The sequence below is a fragment of the Diorhabda sublineata genome, chromosome 4 (genome assembly GCF_026230105.1).
Source record: "Diorhabda sublineata isolate icDioSubl1.1 chromosome 4, icDioSubl1.1, whole genome shotgun sequence".
NCBI classification, from domain to species: domain Eukaryota; kingdom Metazoa; phylum Arthropoda; class Insecta; order Coleoptera; family Chrysomelidae; genus Diorhabda; species Diorhabda sublineata.
The window spans coordinates 1983882-2001200 of record NC_079477.1 but is presented as its reverse complement, the minus strand read 5'-3'; the positions used below and the strand labels follow the sequence as shown (position 1 = coordinate 2001200).

General features: G+C 33.1%; 1 protein-coding gene across 3 annotated transcripts in view; it reads right to left on the bottom strand.

The window, feature by feature from the left end:
* Window positions 1–432: 432 nt before the first annotated feature.
* The window catches only part of LOC130443521 (moesin/ezrin/radixin homolog 1), a 50515-nt gene continuing 33628 nt past the window's right edge, over window positions 433–17319 (bottom strand). For all 3 annotated transcript variants that reach the window (XM_056778216.1, XM_056778215.1, XM_056778214.1), the window contains 6 exons: window positions 9083–9357; window positions 8789–9019; window positions 5200–5537; window positions 4896–5140; window positions 4575–4832; window positions 433–3283 (listed from right to left, as the gene is read on the bottom strand). In XM_056778216.1, coding sequence (XP_056634194.1) covers window positions 3119–3283; window positions 4575–4832; window positions 4896–5140; window positions 5200–5537; window positions 8789–9019; window positions 9083–9357 — 1512 coding nt within the window. In that variant the 3' untranslated portion in view covers window positions 433–3118. The remainder of the gene's footprint in view (window positions 3284–4574; window positions 4833–4895; window positions 5141–5199; window positions 5538–8788; window positions 9020–9082; window positions 9358–17319) is intronic.

The window sequence follows — 17319 nt, the reverse complement described above, 5'->3', positions numbered from 1 at the left end:
CGGTATGGATTTTCCGGAACTTTCAATCGCTTCTGGCGAGGGTTTTCCGACCATTTCGATTTCTGACATTAAATCACCGCTGTTACTCAAGTTTCCCAACAAATAATGAAAAACGTTTTATCGCGTTTACCTTGTTCGTTTAACGGTATGAATTTTCCGGAACTTTGAGTCGCTTTAGACGGCAGTTTTCCAACCTGATACATTTCTAGCATTATTGTACCTCGTTAAGTTGAGGTTCTTACAGTAGTTTGGGAAAACTTGCACACGTATATCTCATCAGTTTTTCCGGAATATTTCTCGTCATCGAAAACAGCCGGAAAACCGTTTGGTGGTTAACTAACTTTTATCTAGCGGTTCACGAACTCAAATGTCTTGTAACCAAATCGATGCCGTTCTATGTAGGACTAAAATGGAGTACGTGAAATAAAACACAAATAATTCCAAATAATTAATATTTACCCTTAGAAATATATAACTGATGAAACTATTCAGAATAGAAATATTAGAGAAGAACTACTGGAGTAGTTTTAAATTTATTATACAAATTGACAATATGACAAAAAAAAGTTAACAATAAAAAAAAACATCAAAGTGTATAAAATATTTTTGATTATAATTTCGGCCTCGCGATATTTTAGAACACCAAAATTCGGTGTGAAAAACTCTTTTGTTCGTTCCCTATTCGTAGTAAATAAAAACGCTACTATCTCCTCAACCAAAATATTTTTTTATATCAATACTTAAAAACGTTATGTGTAAAATATCTTCCAAAATTATCTACTCTACAAAAAGGCAACGTGGTATACATTTTTTTATATATACAAATTCTCTCAGACTTGCAAGCAAATTTGATAACCAAAAAAACTAAACGAAAAAAAAAATGTTATTTACATTAGAATATCGAGCAACTACATAATATATGAAAAATAATTTGGAATTTTAATTTGTTAGAAATTAAACCATACTGCAAATAATCCGGCACGAAGGACCAGTGTAGTAGTATATGTTTGTTACAATTTATCTTCAAAAATAAAATTTAGATATTCACGGAATGTTGCTCAATAGTTTTCCGGGAAGCACCAGGCCAAGTAAGTATAAAATTAAAACATTTTAAAGTGTCGTGACCATTTATAATACTCCTATATTGGGGACATGTAAGCACCTATCTCATTAACTATACGCCGAATCTTGTGCGCACGTAATTAAAACTTAACTATAAAAAAAGAAGTAGCTTCCCCTCGGTAAATTAAATAAAAAGAAGAATAGAAACACATATAGGAGTATTAGATAACGATTGCAATACAGTAAAACCTCTCTCGACCGTAACAACCCCAACACAAAAGGAAGTGAAATAACCCCGGGGGTCAAGAAATCAGCCAATGTTTTATATTTGACGAATCAGTTGTACAATTGAAGAAAATATGATAGAAAGGGTAGAATATGACGATTTTTGGAAAAATGTGGCAATCAAATAGCTAAAGGTTAAGCCAAACGTTGATCCAATAATACAAAGTGTACCAGGGAAAACGTAATCCATTCCCAAAATAAGAATCTGGATTATACATTTATTTTCAGACTGTTCATTCCTAGCAGAGGGTAGTTTTGTATACTAAATATTAATAAATTAAGTAATGGAGGTTTATGAAACATAAAATTTCAAACCAGAAATTTTATTTAAAGGGATGACAGCGAGCAGCTTTGTTGAAATTAACAAAAGATGGTAAAATTAAAGATCTCTTAAATATTCCCGTGGAAATATTACTTTCCATGCCGAAAATAAAGAGATTACATGAGGAATAAGTTGAAAACAATCGGAATTTAAAAACTTTGACACTTCTCTACTTGGTGAACACCAAATACTTGATAGTACAAGCAATTTCATACCATAGATCCCCCAACAACCCCATAATTTGATCATAATTATGTTTGTTAAAGTAAACAGCGAAATAGAAAATGAAAACATTCGGAATTTAGAAAACTTCAAACTTCTCTACATGGTGAATACCAAAAACATGATGGTACAAGAATTTTTCAACTTAGATCCACTAACCACCACGGAATGTTATCAGAATCATGTTTGTTAAAGTAGGACTTGTATAAAGTGGGTCAAATTTATGTTTTACGAAACATATCGAAACGGCTATTTGAAGTTTTCTGCGAAATAGACTGATTTCAATGATTTTTACCGGAATTATGTTTTAAAGAAACATATACAGGTACATGTATTTTCAATATTTCTTTGTCGAACACTGACCACCTCGTATCTCCTATATTCAGGTTAAGAGAGTTTTTACTGCATATATATAAAAATGAATGCGTTGAAATTTTTAATTTTCGGAAACATTATTGTACTGACAACGGATAAGGATAAAGTCAATTTTATTTTTGATCACCGAATGGCACACTAACATTAAAATAGCAAAACTACTCGTAAAAAAATTGGAATGCGTCCTTTTTATTAAGAGAATTTCGAACAAAATGAAAATTATCGCCCAGAATCGGGATCTAATGAAAATATATAGATTATACATAAAAAAAAAAATATTTGTAATTATTTATATAAAAATAACAAGTGATGAAAATTTCGATTAGATTATTTCTATAAGTTTTCTTTAGATTGTACCCGTATACCGGACCAAGTATATTGCAGATCTGGAGTGTAAATTTTTAGGTTTCAGTTCAGTTCGGATCCGTTGGAAAAACCATTTTTTTTTTTTGAAATTAATCCGAATATAAATTTTGTTAGTTATCACAAAACAACTGGAAAATCGATTTCGTATAACATCGTTAAATATATTTATGGTAAGTATTATACTAAAAAGCGGAATAGTGTAACAAAGCGGAAAAGTAGTAAAATTCTAAGGCCACTTAACGGAGCCTATAGGGCTCGTAATACATATCAAAACAAATATATATATATATATAAGGATTGGATAATACTTAGCTATTAAGTAAATTAAGACTGAACCGAAAGAAAAACTTAAAAGTAATTTTTTTTAAAACAAGATTTTGAACAATGATTATCTCGCGTTGAGCATTTGAAATAATATTGATATTTTGTTATAGTAGGACTTTCTAAAATTGGTTTGATTAATGCTGGTTAAGTAAAAGAAAAATTTTACATATTTTCGAATTGATCAACTCTACGTTTAGTATTGCCCTTGCGGATTTCACGCAATGTCTTGTATTTGTCCCTTCCTTGGCGGACGTTTTCCCTGTGAATTTTATCCATGGCAGTTTCCTTAGTTTCGTCGCGAGATTGGGCGAGATCCTTCTTCAGAGCCTGGAAAACGAAACGTACAAACTTGAAATATCTACATACACATAAAAATTTTCAACGAAAGAAAATTTATATATCAAACTTATTGTTATTGGTAAAAAACAGGGTAGTTTATGCAACTATACATCTCATTCAAGGGATTTTTAAATATTTATATTCAAGGTTAAGGGTACAATGTATTGGAAATAAATTAAAAAGTTGTCTAGTTGTCTAGGTCCTGTTCGGTTATAATATAAGATTTTTTTCTGCATTAATTTATGCTTGTTTAGTCAATGGAAGGAAAATTATTTAAATAGTGATAAATTAAGTAACTAAGAGGCAGTGTTTGTTCACTAATTCACCCCACAAATAAAAAGAGTTTAAAAGACGAAAAAAAATCAATTTAGTGTATACAATATTTTGATATGGGCAAGAAGTTAGCTCTAAATTGCCAAATCCTTATTTGTTCAGTTGGAAACTTTTCAATTAACCTTCATTATGATCAATATATCGAATAATATGAAACTATCGGGCATTTTTCTCATAAGCCATTCCAATAAGATACAAAAACGACCGAACATTTTCAAAATTTGTTACAAATTCATTAAATATCATTCAGTATAAACTAAGTTCGTTAGATAACATGCAAAATAGCAAAGGATTAAATAGTAGGTAAACATTGTGTTTTATTGAAATCCAATCAAAATAAGAAGATTAAACATACAATGAATCGATCAATAATTTTTTTCTCATACTTCTTTCATGGTAATACCCATAAATCAGTTGAGGAACGGAACATTCGTTTGAAAGTACTAAAGATTTGTTGAGGAATAAGGTACAGAAACCTGTCACCAGGTTTGGTCCACATATAGAGGCAAAACCTTCAATTTCATTACCGAATAAGTTTGTATTTTTCAAGCAGAAATATAGGCGATTGAAAAATGTGTCTTTCCCTACCAAGAAATTTTTTGACACTAGAAGCGTCATTTTAAATTATTGCGACAAAGAAATTTAATTGTTAATAATGGTAATAATAATTTTTTTTTCCTCACTTAGCAGGCGAAAGCACCCACCCCTAAATTATAGTATTTATCTTCTTATTTTGTGATAAAAATATTATTGGAACAACATTCATTCCGACACAAAAATAAAACAACATTCAATTTTTCGATATTCTTAATACCTGATGTAAGGTTTTCCTATTTTTGCAAAGTCCACAACAAATTGGACCTACCTATAAGGAAACACGGTTAATTTTCCACTAAATAATCCTTGGCTAAGATAGATTTTTTTTTATTGTTATTGTTAATCTTACCAATAATTGATCTTGTAAACGTTCGTTTCTTTCAGCTAGCGTACGTCTATCTTCGATAGGATCGACGATATTTTCATCGGTATTAAGTTCTTGGCTAACATCACCATTAACCATTTCATCGTCTTCGTTGTGATCATTCTCTTCCAAATGACCTTTGGTCGCGTTGGCGAGTTGTTGTTGTTTCAATTCTTCTTCTTTACGTCGAGCGTTTTCAACTTCTTCTTGTAGACGTTTAGTTTCGCTATCTTTAGCTTCAACCTACACAAAAAGAAAAATAATAATAATAATACGAACAATCACATATAAAACAATAATTCATACTTCTTCTTGTATACGTTGAACTTCTTCCTGTTTCGCCCTGATTTCTTCTTCGAGTTTCGCCCTTTCGGCAGCTTCCAAGTTCTTGCTTTCCTCCAAACGTTCCATCATAGCTTGCAACTCGTTCTGTCTCTTTTCCAGTTCTTCTTTAGCCGCTTGAAGTTGTTTCAGTTGTTCTTCTAACCTTCTAATCATCTCTTGAGCTTCTTGGAGATTAGCTTGACTCCTTTCCATTTCTTCTTGCATAGCTGCAATCAAAAAACGAAACAATTAACCGAAATATTGAGTTTTATTACTAGAAAATTACCTTTAATTCTATCTTCATATTCTTGCTGTTTCTTTTCGGCTCTTTCTCTCGCCGCAATTTCCAATTGAAGCTTCTCTCTTTGCTGCTGTTTAGCCAATTTCTCTTCTCTCGCTTGCGCTTTCATTTGTTGGACATCGATGGTATCCGGTTTACGTCTGCGCATGTACAATTCGTGATTACCCATGCAAAGGGCGAGGATACGCTTATTGATGCGCACTCGTGGCGCGAAGAACACGAAATCTGGCGCTTTCTTATCGATCGGTTTGATTATGAATTTTCTATCGTTGAATGAGATGTTGCGGATTTCAGACCAAGGGAATCCGATCTTCGGAGTGAGTCTGGAAATTGAATTCAAATTTTAATAACGCCTAGGTGATAAATACGGATGGAAGGATAGATAGAAGGAGAAAAGAATGAAGAAATGATGGAGAGAGATCGGTAGACGATTGAAAAGAGGTTAAATGATGAAAATAAACCATTATAATGTTAATTATAGTAATTGGATCATTAGTAATCGTGATACAGAACCACATAGACAAACATGGATGAATAGAAGGAGAAAATAGAGAAAAGAATGAATGGAAAGATCGAAAGAGATAAGTTGAAGGCTAAATAGAAGTCAAATGATAAAAATTGAAGTTATTAGATCATAAGTAATTGTGATTTAGAACCAAACAGAGAAACATGGATAGATAGAAGGAGAAAAGAATGAAGAAATGATGGAGAAAGATCGGTAGACGATTGAAAAGAGGTTAAATGATGAAAATAAACCATTATAATGTTAATTATAGTAATTGGATCATTAGTAATCGTGATACAGAACCACATAGACAAACATGGATGAATAGAAGGAGAAAATAGAGAAAAGAATGAATGGAAAGATCGAAAGAGTTAAGTTGAAGGCTAAATAGAAGTCAAATGATAAAAATTGAAGTCATCAGATCATAAGTAATTGTGATTTAGAACCAAACAGAGAAACATGGATAGATAGAAGGAGAAAAGAATGAAGAAATGATGGAGAGAGATCGGTAGACGATTGAAAAGAGGTTAAATGATGAAAATAAACCATGATAATGTTAATTATAGTAATTGGATCATTAGTAATCGTGATACAGAACCACATAGACAAACATGGATGAATAGAAGGAGAAAATAGAGAAAAGAATGAATGGAAAGATCGAAAGAGATAAGTTGAAGGCTAAATAGAAGTCAAATGATAAAAATTGAAGTTATTAGATCATAAGTAATTGTGATTTAGAATCAAACAGAGAAACATGGGTATATAGAAGGAGAAAAGAATGAAGAAATGATGGAGAGAGATCGGTAGACGATTGAAAAGAGATTAAATGATGAAAATAAACCATGATAATGTTAATTATAGTAATTGGATCATTAGTTATCGTGATACAGAACCACATAGACAAACATGGATGAATAGAAGGAGAAAATAGAGAAAAGAATGAATGGAAAGATCGAAAGAGTTAAGTTGAAGGCTAAATAGAAGTCAAATGATAAAAATTGAAGTCATCAGATCATAAGTAATTGTGATTTAGAACCAAACAGAGAAACATGGATAGATAGAAGGAGAAAAGAATGAAGAAATGATGGAGAGAGATCGGTAGACGATTGAAAAGAGATTAAATGATGAAAATAAACCATGATAATGTTAATTATAGTAATTGGATCATTAGTTATCGTGATACAGAACCACATAGACAAACATGGATGAATAGAAGGAGAAAATAGAGAAAAGAATGAATGGAAAGATCGAAAGAGTTAAGTTGAAGGCTAAATAGAAGTCAAATGATAAAAATTGAAGTCATCAGATCATAAGTAATTGTGATTTAGAACCAAACAGAGAAACATGGATAGATAGAAGGAGAAAAGAATGAAGAAATGATGGAGAGAGATCGGTAGACGATTGAAAAGAGATTAAATGATGAAAATAAACCATTATAATGTTAATTATAGTAATTGGATCATTAGTAATCGTGATACAGAACCACATAGACAAACATGGATGAATAGAAGGAGAAAATAGAGAAAAGAATGAATGGAAAGATCGAAAGAGTTAAGTTGAAGGCTAAATAGAAGTCAAATGATAAAAATTGAAGTCATCAGATCATAAGTAATTGTGATTTAGAACCAAACAGAGAAACATGGATAGATAGAAGGAGAAAAGAATGAAGAAATGATGGAGAGAGATCGGTAGACGATTGAAAAGAGATTAAATGATGAAAATAAACCATTATAATGTTAATTATAGTAATTGGATCATTAGTAATCGTGATATAAAACCATATCGACACAAATGGATGGATAGATGGAGACGATAGAGAAAAGAATGAATGGAATGATGGAGAGAGATACGTAAAAGTTGGAAAAGAGGTTAAGAGATGAAAATAGACCATAATAATGTCAATTGCAGCAATTGATCAATCATAAAAACAATATAGACTAACATGGATGGACCGATGAAGAAGATACGAGGAAAGAATTAATGGAATGATGAAAAGATATAAGCAGAAGGTCGAAAAGAGTTTAAATGATAGAAATAGACCGTAATAACGTTAATTAAAGTCCTCAGATGATAAGTAATTGTAATTTAGAACCGTATTAATGGGTGGATGGAGAAGTTAGATAAAACGTAAATGAATGGACGGATGAAAATACACAAAAGAATGAACGGAATGATGGAGGGTGGGAAATTCCAAGTTTAAATGATAACAATAAACCATAATAATGTTAATTGTGAGGTCTAGAAGAAAATGAAGTGAATACGGTAACTCTTGACCAGTAATGCATTTATTCCTTTGTCGAATCCATAACGAAAAGAATTTTTGGATGTTTTTTTTAAAAGGTTTTTACGTGCCACCTATTTAGAGGAAATAGAGCAAAGAGATCAGCATAGTAAGTACAAGGGGAGGTACTGACATCGAAAGGAGAATCCTGGTCTAAAACGGTTTCAAGTTACCGAATAAAATATGGGGCCAAAACTCCAAAATATAATAAAAATAAATTTTAAAATGATTCGATCGTCGATTAACAGATTTACTGACCAACATATGAACCACAAAAGGCATAAGAAAAATTACCGCAGCTGTTGGAAACACCTACAGACACCTTTCGTTCCACTGGAAGCTATATGACGATGATAATGAGTGGAAACATCTCCTTTCGGTACATCTTCTTAATGGAGTACATTTTTTAATTCAAACAGACCTAGAAGGTGCTAAATCTGGCGAGTAAGTTGGATTCGGTTAAACAGAAGGAGTTTGAGGGATCAAAAACTTGCTAATCAAAACCGATTTATGGAGTTTGCTTATTTTACGTCCAATTTTTGTGCACATTTCCATATGTTTTTGAGGTCCGAGGTTGTCCCGATTGTTCCTCGTCCAACATCGATTCAAATCTGTTTTTAAATCACTTGAAAACAGTCTTCAATTGTTCAATTCACTGAAGCAACTACAGAAGACGTTAAAAATATAATTTATTCGCGCAAGACACATGAGGGAATAAAACGAAAGACGTAGAAAGTAAAGGAGAGGAATTCGCGGATTTAGATCCGGTCGAAATAATTCGTACTCACTGATCATCTTTTTCGTAGATATTGAGACCGAGAGCATCTACTCCTAGGTACAATTCCGTTCCTTTTTTGTTGCGGATTTCGAAATAATTAACACCGTACATTTCGAGATCTTGCGCTATCTTGAGGTATTCCATCATGGCGTCTTCGCGCAACATACCTTTGTGCTCCTTCCACCAGGTCATTATGCTATTTTCCCATTCGTCTTTCGACATTTTGTGTTGATCCATAACGCTGAAACGGATTAAAACGAATAATTAGAAAATATTGTATCGGTTATTTCGTTATAGGTATTACCGTTGGGGTAACAGCCGGTCGTTGGCCAGGAAGCCTTCGGAATGGAGCGCCTTCTGATAGTCTCCATGCCTCGCTTGTACCGCGTACGAGGCTAAGAGAACCGAAGTTTCGGGCGGACAGTAAATTTCGTCGGACAATATGGCGTTCTTTACTTGGAGGTAAAAAAGACGGAGGGTAATATCTTGGATCAATTCTTCGGCGACGTCTTCGGGGTAGAATTTGGCGCGGAATTTGAATTGCAGGGGATTTTCTTTTTTCACGTCTTGACTCATTACCTATAAAAAATAATAAATCGTTACATAAAAATACGAGGTACGGTTATAACGTTCGATGTTTTTGTAACAGATGGAAAATAAGTAGCTGGCCTAAAAATTTTTGGAAAAAAATTCTATTTATTTTTTAACGCTATCTCCTTTTAGATCCATACACTTTTTGCAGCGATGTTCGATAAGTTCGATACACTTTTTATAATAAAAATGGTCAAAATAATCCGAAGGAACTGAACCTGGTCAAAAAGGGGGCATGGGGTAGCAATTCAAACTTTAATTTATTAATTTTGACCATCGCAATAACGGATGTGTGAACTGGTACATTGTCTTGATGAAACAACACTTATTTTTAGCCAGTTTTTGCTTCATTTCATCGCTCATACGTTGCAATAAGTTCGTCGTTGATGGTTTTTCCTTTTTCAAGATAATCAAGATGAAAATATCACTTTTCCTTCAGACGGAACGATCTTGGACTTCTTTGGAACCAGGTCCTGCCTTTTCAATTCATTCGTCTCATAAATCTTTTGTTTCAAGTGCGAAATGATGGACCCACGTTTCATCCGTGGTTATAAAACGTTGCCAAACACCGAATGGAAATATCTTAACGACGCATTGTGCGCAAACGCGGCACCCATCTTGCACACAGCTTTCGAGTACTTTTGGCACCATCTTCGTATTCGAGCGTATCGTCTACCTGCATCCGATTGTTTCGTGCTAGATCCTGACGTTATCTATCGAATTTGTGTCGTTTTTATTGCATTCAAGTTGCAATCTAGTTACTTTTGGCATAATAGGTCGTAAAACTTCCGTTATTTTCATTGTTAAACTACGTACAAAATATTAGTAAATATTTGAGGTTAGGAATTTGTTTACTTTTACCGTTTACGAAGGCTTGCACGTTATGTCAAACGGCCTTAATATATTTACAAACCGGCTTCGGAAAATTAATACGAAACCATTTTTGCGTGTAGTTTAACAATTATTTTTTTTTTTATATATTTCTTGCTTGAAGTATTTCTAATTATGCAAATTATATAACTCGACGAGGCGGAAAATCTTAATAGTCTGCATATAAAAACCTTCGGATAAAATAAAAATAATACGGGAAAACAACACTAGCAGTGTTGTGATTTATACAGGGGAAATATTTGCTTCTAAAGTTACGTCAATGTCACCAGTATCACGTGACAAATGTCAAAGTACAGAACTAACGTACGTTACTCGAAAAATCCGTTCCAGAGATAATATAAGGTTCGTTCTTGGTAACTGCCCTGAACTAGATCTGTGCGGGCCGGTTCAAGATTGTATAGAATTAGTTCGAGCCGAGCATTTGTTGATTGTTGGAAATCGATTTAGTACTTTTTGATATTTTAAAATCGCCCGATGACGAAAATGACCGTTTCCAGATTACACATATTGCACTGCACTGGCTGAAGTGACTCTAGATCCAGTGCGAGCAGTAGAGAACCAAGAACGTTTTAGTGTACACTAGTTTTGACAGTGCAACTACCAAGAACAAATCGACGGCCGTTCGGATACAAGATGAAGAGGGAGGCGAAGAAAAAATGGTTGAATGCAATTTTGAGACAACTATAAAATGAAAATTTTTATTTATTCCATATTTTTCATATAATTTTTCAAGTAAAGTTACTTTACGCATAACACAAAACACGTATTCGGTTTAATTGAGATGAATAAGTTGCGAATAGATTCGGTGAGTCATTATTTCGACATAAAATAGAAATAGCATTGTTTGTTGAGCGACTGAATTACCCTAAACTATTGTTTAATTAGTTCCATGTAATATTCGTCGCCTATTTATCTCGTTTTACGACTTTTTCGATTTTATACAGTCGACTAACAATTCGCGTTAAAAACTTACGTAAGTACAAAATATGAAACGTGTCTTGATTAATAAAAAAAATTATATACGTGCAATATTTTTGGAATTTGTACGGATAATTTAGTCGAAAGATTAAAATTTATGTATGCGCGTGGAACTAATGCCAAAATCGCGATACGTCACATTTTTCTGCGGATTTTGGACGATCTCTACGAATTTCATACTGTAGCGAAGTGCGACGACGATTCGATTCGTAGTATATGCCCATTACACGATAACTAGATTAGTACATCGCTGCAGCGTCGGAGTACGCTTACATGCGCGAAGCTCCCGCACTACACACTCCGCCATTGTCGACGTTCGGGCGTCAGTCGGCGTTGTGCTACAAGCACGTAAACATGTCCGCCATTATTGATGCTCCAGCCAAGTGTAAATTGCGAAGGGGCCGAGGACGAAAATCTGTCGGTTCAGATGATGATTTGTAGCCTCGTAATTCTCACAGAGAAAATTGTTTCACAGACAAATATTTTTTTTACATTTCAGATATATAATATAGTCCATTCGACGGACGCAGTTCGCGCTCGATATCTCGCACTTTGAGGTTATGCAATTGATTAAGACGTATAATAAGTTTTCCAAAAATATATTTAAAACTATTATATTTCAACTAAATTGAACTAGAACTGTTGGTGTTAACTTTCAGTCTCTGAAGACGATAATTTGGTTATCGAAACGCGCGTGTAGTGCTATAAAAAAATAGTGTGTTCAGTATTACGTATCAACACACCTATTTTTTTTTTTTTTTTTTTTTTTTCGTCACTTAACTATTGGGTTTAATCGTATCATTTGATTACATGGCGACATTTCAATATAGATAACAGATTTGCTATGAAAATTTTGATTTATCGACTATTTAGGTGATACGATGATTCAATCCTTTTTATCAGACACTAATAACCTAAAAACAATGACAAAACATCCGTTATTCAAATCACCGCTTCCGGTATATATTTACAGTATATATTACTAAAAAATATTAAGGATCATTAAACTAGGACTGATTTGAATTTGAGTTGGCAATTCTGTAGATTCCTGATTGGTCGAATCGCAGAAGGTTTTACACATGACGTTTGACATATGAATGACAGTTCTATAAATTGTAAACAACATAGCGTCCATTTTGTTTTTCTTGCGTTCTCGTTAGTATTTTATCAGTTCTTACCGACATAAAAAAATAAGATACAGATTGTCCTAAACTTTATATGTGATTGTTTTTCCATATCGAGGAGGTAATTTGAGATATTTTTATTAAAAGTAAAAACGTGATTCAATGTACCGAATTATGATCAAGTTGTCAGTGAATTTGATTTCGCGTTTCAATGAATTTCCATTAAATTGTTTACTACTGATTCAGGTATCAAATACCAATGACATCAGACTTGCAACATAATACAGTAAATATTTTAAAAATTAGTAAAAAAAACCGGATGTTAATAATAAATGCACATAAACGTTGCTTCTGAGAAGTGATTGTTATTCATTTTAATTTGCACTTATATTGATATAATGTCATTTCGGGTTCTTATCACATACAATCAGTTGTTTTTTAAAATGATTTCGGCTACTAGAAGTACGAATATATAGTCCAGTCAATAACTATTTTTACCTAGCAATTCTTTTAAAAAGAGACCGATTATAACGAAATTTCAATATATAGTCCAGTCAACAACGATTTTTGACTAACAATTCTTTCGAATGAAACCAATTATTACGAAATCGAATATATAGTCCAGTCAACAACGATTTATGACTAGCAATTCGTTCGGACGAAACCAATTATTACGAAATTCGAATATATAGTCCAGTCAACAACGATATATGACTAGCAATTCGTTCGGACGAAACCAATTATTACGAAATTCGAATATATAGTCCAGTCATCAATGTTTTTTGTTCGGTAATTCGTTCGGAATAGACCGATTATAACGAAATTCGAATATATAGTCCAGTCAACAACGATTTATGACTAGCAATTCGTTCGGACGAAACCAATTATTACGAAATTCGAATATATAGTCCAGTAATCAATGTTTTTTGTTCGGTAATTCGTTCGGAATAGACCGATTATAACGAAATTCGAATATATAGTCCAGTCAACAACGATTTATGACTAGCAATTCGTTCGGACGAAACCAATTATTACGAAATTCGAATATATAGTCCAGTAATCAATGTTTTTTGTTCGGTAATTCGTTCGGAATAGACCGATTATAACGAAATTCGAATATATAGTCCAGTCAACAACGATTTATGACTAGCAATTCGTTCGGACGAAACCAATTATTACGAAATTCGAATATATAGTCCAGTAATCAATGTTTTTTGTTCGGTAATTCGTTCGGAATAGACCGATTATAACGAAATTCGAATATATAGTCCAGTCAACAACGATTTATGACTAGCAATTCGTTCGGACGAAACCAATTATTACGAAATTCGAATATATAGTCCAGTAATCAATGTTTTTTGTTCGGTAATTCGTTCGGAATAGACCGATTATAACGAAATTCGAATATATAGTCCAGTCAACAACGATTTATGACTAGCAATTCGTTCGGACGAAACCAATTATTACGAAATTCGAATATATAGTCCAGTAATCAATGTTTTTTGTTCGGTAATTCGTTCGGAATAGACCGATTATAACGAAATTCGAATATATAGTCCAGTCAACAACGATTTATGACTAGCAATTCGTTCGGACGAAACCAATTATTACGAAATTCGAATATATAGTCCAGTAATCAATGTTTTTTGTTCGGTAATTCGTTCGGAATAGACCGATTATAACGAAATTCGAATATATAGTCCAGTCAACAACGATTTATGACTAGCAATTCGTTCGGACGAAACCAATTATTACGAAATTCGAATATATAGTCCAGTAATCAATGTTTTTTGTTCGGTAATTCGTTCGGAATAGACCGATTATAACGAAATTCGAATATATAGTCCAGTCAACAACGATTTATGACTAGCAATTCGTTCGGACGAAACCAATTATTACGAAATTCGAATATATAGTCCAGTAATCAATGTTTTTTGTTCGGTAATTCGTTCGGAATAGACCGATTATAACGAAATTCGAATATATAGTCCAGTCAACAACGATTTATGACTAGCAATTCGTTCGGACGAAACCAATTACCATGAAATCGAATGTATAGTCCAGTCAACAACGATTTATGACTAACAATTCGTTCGGACGAAACCAATTATTACGAAATTTGAATATATAGTCCAGTCATCAATGTTTTTTGTTCGGTAATTCGTTCGGAATAGACCGATTATAACGAAATTTCAATATATAGTCCAGTCAACAACGATTTTTTTCTAACAATTCGTTCGGACGAAACCAATTATCACGAAATTCGAATATATAGTCCAGTCAACAACGATTTATGACTAACAATTCGTTCGGACGAAACCAATTATTACGAAATTTGAATATATAGTCCAGTCATCAATGTTTTTTGTTCGGTAATTCGTTCGGAATAGACCGATTATAACGAAATTTCAATATATAGTCCAGTCAACAACGATTTTTTTCTAACAATTCGTTCGGACGAAACCAATTACCATGAAATCGAATATATAGTCCAGTCAACAACGATTTATGACTAACAATTCGTTCGGACGAAACCAATTATTACGAAATTCGAATATATAGTCCAGTCATCAATGTTTTTTGTTCGGTAATTCGTTTGGAATAGACCGATTATAACGAAATTTCAATATATAGTCCAGTCAACAACGATTTATGACTAGCAATTCGTTCGGACGAAACCAATTATCACGAAATTCGAATATATAGTCCAGTCAACAACGATTTATGACTAGCAATTCGTTCGGACGAAACCAATTATTACGAAATTCGAATATATAGTCCAGTCAATAACTATTTTTACCTAGCAATTCTTTTAAAAAGAGACCGATTATAACGAAATTTCAATATATAGTCCAGTCAACAACGATTTATGACTAACAATTCGTTCGGACGAAACCAATTATTACGAAATTCGAATATATAGTCCAGTCATCAATGTTTTTTGTTCGGTAATTCGTTCGGAATAGACCGATTATAACGAAATTTCAATATATAGTCCAGTCAACAATGATTTATGACTAGCAATTCGTTCGGACGAAACCAATTACCACGAAATTCGAATATATAGTTCAGTCATCGACGATTTTTGTTCGGTAATTCGTTCAAACGAGACCGATTATAACGAAATTTCAATATATAGTCCAGTCAACAACGATTTTTTTCTAACAATTCGTGCGGACGAAACCAATTACCACGAAATTCGAATATATAGTCCAGTCAACAACGATTTATGACTAGCAATTCGTTCGGACGAAACCAATTATTACGAAATTCGAATATATAGTCCAGTCAACAACGATTTATGACTAACAATTCTTTCGAATGAAACCAATTATTACGAAATCGAATATATAGTCCAGTCATCGACGATTTTTGTTCGGTAATTCGTTCAAACGAGACCGATTATAACGAAATTTCAATATATAATCCAGTCAACAACGATTTATGACTAACAATTCGTTCGGACGAAACCAATTACCACGAAATCGAATATATAGTCCAGTCAACAACGATTTTTTTCTAACAATTCGTTCGGACGAAACCAATTATCACGAAATTCGAATATATAGTCCAGTCAACAACGATTTATGACTAGCAATTCGTTCGGACGAAACCAATTATCACGAAATTCGAATATATAGTCCAGTCAACAACGATTTATGACTAGCAATTCGTTCGGACGAAACCAATTATCACGAAATTCGAATATATAGTCCAGTCAACAACGATTTATGACTAGCAATTCGTTCGGACGAAACCAATTATCACGAAATTCGAATATATAGTCCAGTCATCGATGATTTTTGTTTCGCAATCCTTTTGGATGAGATCTTTTGAAATTATAACATCTAACGTTACAAGGTGATTTGGGCACTATAATAAAATATTAATGAGAAATATGATACTAAACTCTATATTTAATAATATGAATACGTACCAAATGATTTTCACAATCGCTACTATCACTTTCAGCGTCGTCTGCTGAAAGTGCAGTGAACCGTTTTATTTGTTTGAAACATCTCACGGTTTTTTCGAAAAAAGATTCCTGCTGCTTGTTCAAAGTAAAATTTAAAAAAAAAAGTGTTTAATAATAAAAAATAAACAATACGTAAACGTTTTTTTTTTGAAAAAAGAAAATCTACAAAGCGGAAAATATTGAAGCCACTACTTTTTACTTGCTGTATGGAAAATTTTGTCCCAGTCAGCTACTTTTGAGGTTATGTCACGAATTTTTGGTCATTTCTCTGTAACAAATTTGATTTTCAAAATATTGCAGCTGGACGTCTTATTTCACGGTATTCAGAGTCTCTTGAAACGTTTTTATCATTCCAATAAGTTACAAGGCTAATAAAAGAGAAATCAAAGTGAAACTAATTTCATTTTAGAGCAAAAAACGTCCAAGATGTCGTCCGCTGTTCCTGTTCCTTTTCACTGCGGTATTTTCTCCAAATACAACCGACGTTGTTACAGCCAATCCGATTTGCCTCAACTCCGACCACAACCACACAGCGTACAGCAATGAACAAGCCGAGAACTTGACGAAGAAGGGCTTTTATAGTACCAGTTTCATCATTAAGCCGGGGAGAGTCCTTGCTGGTGAATTACCACTTGAAGAACATCATAAAACATCCTTACAGCTCTTGGCGTTACTGCGAGTAAATAAAGAAGCCTCTTTTTGGGCCCCATTTTTAACCTACACTTTGGAAAATCGTCGATATGGAAAAACAGCAACGGTGTAAATAATTTTATCAAATAATCTCACATTTTTAAAGGTACGATATAATTTTTTTCATTTTTCGTGTTTATACAACCCGAATTGTTTAACGAGAACAAATATTTAAATAACAAGTCTAACGGGTTTTATTACATTCTGAAGGTACTAAAAAATCTAGAACTACGACATTACACTGAATTGCGACATGTAAAAGTAAACAATTCAAAAAATTAATGTCTCGGA